The following is a 3644-nucleotide window of genomic DNA, read 5'->3' as shown; positions in this document are numbered from 1 at the left end:
ACAGAAGCGAATATGTGAGGCCAAAATGCTCTGGTAAGTTTAAAACCCACTTATATCCACTGCCATATATGGATCTATAGATCTCTGAGATTAATAAGTAGAAAGTTGCAATGCAGAATATTCCAATGGAAATATCAAGGACATGTTTTCGTAAAGACCAAAATGCAATAAGGATGGTAGATCTTATTGACGGTAAGGGATATCACTGTCGCAATCTTAGGGCTGGAAGGAATGAGTATGAAAAACATATTGGAGTTGGATGGTACGATTTTGCAAAGTCAAAAAATCTTCAAGTTGGAGATTTCATAAAATTCTCCATGATTCCATTTTCAGATCTGATGTTTGTGTACTTAGGGAAAAAAAGTAGCCGATGAATATGTAAAGCTGTTAGTTGGAGCATTAAATTTGTTGTTGATGGTACTTAGATTGTAATCAGTTATGGTTCTGTAATGGATTTAAAGAATGGTTATCAACATCAATTTTTGCCTTTGCTAATGTTTTTAGTGATGGTGTTCTGTAATCATTGATATTATGTCAGCTAATATTCATCATCATTTTTCAATCTAGCTTTACAAATAAAAATACGTTATCAGTATGCAAAGGTCATATCCAATCTTTAATTCATGACACTTAATAAATTGTTTAAGTTGTAACCTAATTTTAAGCAACCGAGCACAAAATCTCTACCAATAACAACATTGCCATAGATATTGCAAACACATATAGACTACACATTTTCAAACACTTCTTTGAAGACCACATTTGTTGTGGTGGTCAATGGATGTTTCTCCTTATCATGGATCAAGATTTTAAGGCCTTTTCTGCTCTTTACTCTTGAAACTGCAACATAAAACTGGCCATGGCTGAACACGCTCCTCGGCAAATATAAGCCAACATGATCCAACGACTGACCTTGAGATTTATTAATAGTCATAGCATAACAGACCGTTATAGGAAACTGTCTTCGTGTCATCTTGAATGGCCATGGCGTTTGCGTTGGAGTAATGTCCATTCGTGCAATATAAATAATACAGCCGATGTTCTTGCCTGAAATTATTTTGGCTTCAATAACATGGTCAGCCAATCTTGTAACGATTAGACGTGTTCCATTGCATAAGCCTTCTGCTTGATCAATATTCCGGAGCAGCATGATTGGAGTATTTACTTTCAATCTAATCTTATGATTAGGAAGTCCCGACGTTCTCAATCCATTCAAAAACTCGGGAGTTAAAACATCAAAACATTCATTGCCATCACCATCATGCGTATCGACTGAATCAGAACTTAAGTATTCCTTTTCGTCCCCTGAAAATGGAGTGACTTTACATTACGATTTGTTAAAGATGGAAGTGAAAAATCTTCGGATAAATGTTCACACAAAATTTAATATTACCTGGAAGATTGTCTAATACATAGTGATTTATTTCATCTACTGTCTCAATTGTTTCAGCCAATATTGCCCTTGACTGCAGAAAAGCTACATTATTGAAGTTAGCTTCAAAATTTGGATAAGTGTTTACGAATATTGCTCGAAGGGGATCATCAAAATTAGATATCAAAATATCTGCTGGGATATCAATATCAGCATAGCCATCGTTAGGTTCTGCTAGTTTTCCATCTCCAACTTTTAATATCCAATTTGAAAACCGTTCTAACTCGGATGCTGATGTAGTCGTCCCAGATTGTTGAAGCCTCATGTTTTTTGTAAGTTTCAAAACCTTACAATGATCCCAAATTTATGATGAATTGATAGTTGCATGAATTATATCTGAACGGCTGCCTCTTGGAATAACCGGTAGAATCTGTCTGAAATCGCCACCAAACACAATTACCTTCCCACCAAATATTTTATCCGATGACCTGGATCCACCCATGATGTCTCTGAGGGTTTTATCCAAAGCTTCAAAACAAAATTTGTGACACATCGGAGCTTCATCCCAAATAATCAATTTTGATACTTTTAGCAAGTCACCCCTGTCACTACCCTTGTTAATGTCGCATGTCAAAGATTCAAGTGTGGGAATCGGAATTTTAAATTTAGAATGTGTCGTTCGACCACCGGGGAGCAACAGGGATGCAATACCTGAAGAGGCAACTGTCAAGCATATTTGTCTTCTTGATCTTATGTAGGAAGCTAATGTTCTCCACATGTATGTTTTGCCTGTACCGCCGTATCCATACAGAAAGAATACGCCTCCGTTCTGGGTATCAACAGCCGTCAAGATTTGTTTGAAAACATCTCTTTGTTCATCTGAAATTAAGTGAACATATAATTTAGATGCTTCATATTAGCAATATAAATTTGTAAGTAATTTGAAATTCTTATGCCTAATTGATGTTAACTGCTATTTAGACCTGTGAGGTTATTATACAGCGTATTAAACTCTTGAAGTTGTCCAGCAGGATCGTAGTTTCTCTCTTCGTAAATTAAATTATTTCCAAGCTCCTCAATTATGTAACCATGTGGTTTTGGCATTCCAGGAAAATCACTTAAACTCTTTTTACTTTGTCGAAGAAGTTTTTCAATTTCAATCAACGTTAGATTGAGAATTTCTTCATTTGTTAGCCGCAGACCTATTAAAAAATAATATAAACAAATAGATGGTAAATATTGGAACATATCTTCAAATTAGAAATTAATTATTATGATCACAATTGAAAATATACCTCTGTTGTTTGCAATCCTTTGCTGAGAATAAAGAATTCCATCAGATAACAGATGTCGAGTTTTACTCCATACATGCTTAGGCCTATTAATGCTTCTTGACAATAACATGTCAACAAAAAGTAATCTCAAATAATGTCCAGAACCCCAATGAAATGCTTCTGTTATTGCAGATATGAATTCTCGATCATCCCCAATAAGTCCCATAGCAAAACATGCATCACGGAAAGTGTGGTGTCGTTTTCTTTACCTCCCCGTTTCACTTGGGAGGACGGCACGCTAAACCCTTCACGCGAAATTTGGAAGGAGAATGCGCCCGTGGCGGGATGAATTTAGTTTCAGTTCTTCCTACGATATCACACGAACTTTCTTATTTGTCCTACGAGTAGGAAAGGGGAAAAAAGATCTCAACTAAACCCTAGGAGTTTGCTAAGTGTGGGGATTTCACCTAGACTAGAAATTCTGGAGTCCGGGAGGTCGGTTATACATAGGGAAGTGTTTAAACACCCTACATATCTGTAGTACTCTACAGGAACCTTCTCTGTGTCATTGTGTTTGTGTTTGCTGCTAATGATTGGGAAAGTTTCTCCTTTGTGTTAGGAGAAGGAATTGAATTGATTTGAAAAGACAGACAGACAGACAAACTGACTTTTTTTGGTATTTTATTAGCTCGCTGAGATTCTTTGTGAACCTCATGCCTACATATCCCTAGTGGAAGTCAGAGCTTAATGTAGTTCGGGGAACTAACTAGGGAAATTAACTATTTTTGGTGCCTTGCTTGAAGCTCAAGGTTGAAGCTTGGAATTAAATCTCTGTTTACAGTAAAGTGACATGAAATCATCTCTACAGAGAGGTATTTGTACTATTCTACCACAAACATTTTAAAGAGTGACAGAATAACTGAATTCATTTCATTCAAGAGGGGGACCTTACTTGTGTGTGTGCAAGTATGCCAGTCAGATGCCTCTTAAATGAAAGA

General features: G+C 36.4%; 2 protein-coding genes across 2 annotated transcripts; both read right to left on the bottom strand.

The window, feature by feature from the left end:
• Nucleotides 1-727: 727 nt before the first annotated feature.
• On the bottom strand, nt 728-1697 carry LOC131632981 (uncharacterized). Its single transcript, XM_058903687.1, has 2 exons — nt 1394-1697; nt 728-1305 (listed from the first exon to the last, which is right to left on the bottom strand). The coding sequence occupies exons 1-2, from the start codon at nt 1695-1697 to the stop codon at nt 728-730; spliced, it is 882 nt and encodes a 293-aa protein (XP_058759670.1).
• Nucleotides 1698-1736: 39 nt separating this feature from the next.
• LOC131632992 (uncharacterized) lies at nt 1737-2872 on the bottom strand. Its single transcript, XM_058903695.1, has 3 exons — nt 2668-2872; nt 2356-2574; nt 1737-2251 (listed from the first exon to the last, which is right to left on the bottom strand). The coding sequence occupies exons 1-3, from the start codon at nt 2870-2872 to the stop codon at nt 1737-1739; spliced, it is 939 nt and encodes a 312-aa protein (XP_058759678.1).
• Nucleotides 2873-3644: the final 772 nt, after the last annotated feature.

Source organism: Vicia villosa, unplaced genomic scaffold, assembly GCF_029867415.1.
Source record: "Vicia villosa cultivar HV-30 ecotype Madison, WI unplaced genomic scaffold, Vvil1.0 ctg.001059F_1_1, whole genome shotgun sequence".
NCBI lineage: Eukaryota > Viridiplantae > Streptophyta > Magnoliopsida > Fabales > Fabaceae > Vicia > Vicia villosa.
Note: the sequence above shows the minus strand (reverse complement) of the source record. Positions and strands in the feature narration are given on the sequence as shown.

What these genes read in the sequence shown, in the direction of transcription:
- LOC131632981 (XM_058903687.1), bottom strand. Translation starts at nt 1,697, where the DNA reads ATGAGGCTTCAACAATCTGGGACGACTACATCAGCATCCGAGTTAGAA. An exon ending in TGTATTAGACAATCTTCCAG is followed by an intron (nt 1,306 to 1,393) that starts GTAATATTAAAT and finishes CTCCATTTTCAG; the next exon opens with GGGACGAAAAGGAATACTTA.
- LOC131632992 (XM_058903695.1), bottom strand. Translation starts at nt 2,872, where the DNA reads ATGGGACTTATTGGGGATGATCGAGAATTCATATCTGCAATAACAGAA. An exon ending in AAGGATTGCAAACAACAGAG is followed by an intron (nt 2,575 to 2,667) that starts GTATATTTTCAA and finishes ATTTTTTAATAG; the next exon opens with GTCTGCGGCTAACAAATGAA. An exon ending in GCTGTATAATAACCTCACAG is followed by an intron (nt 2,252 to 2,355) that starts GTCTAAATAGCA and finishes ACTTAATTTCAG; the next exon opens with ATGAACAAAGAGATGTTTTC.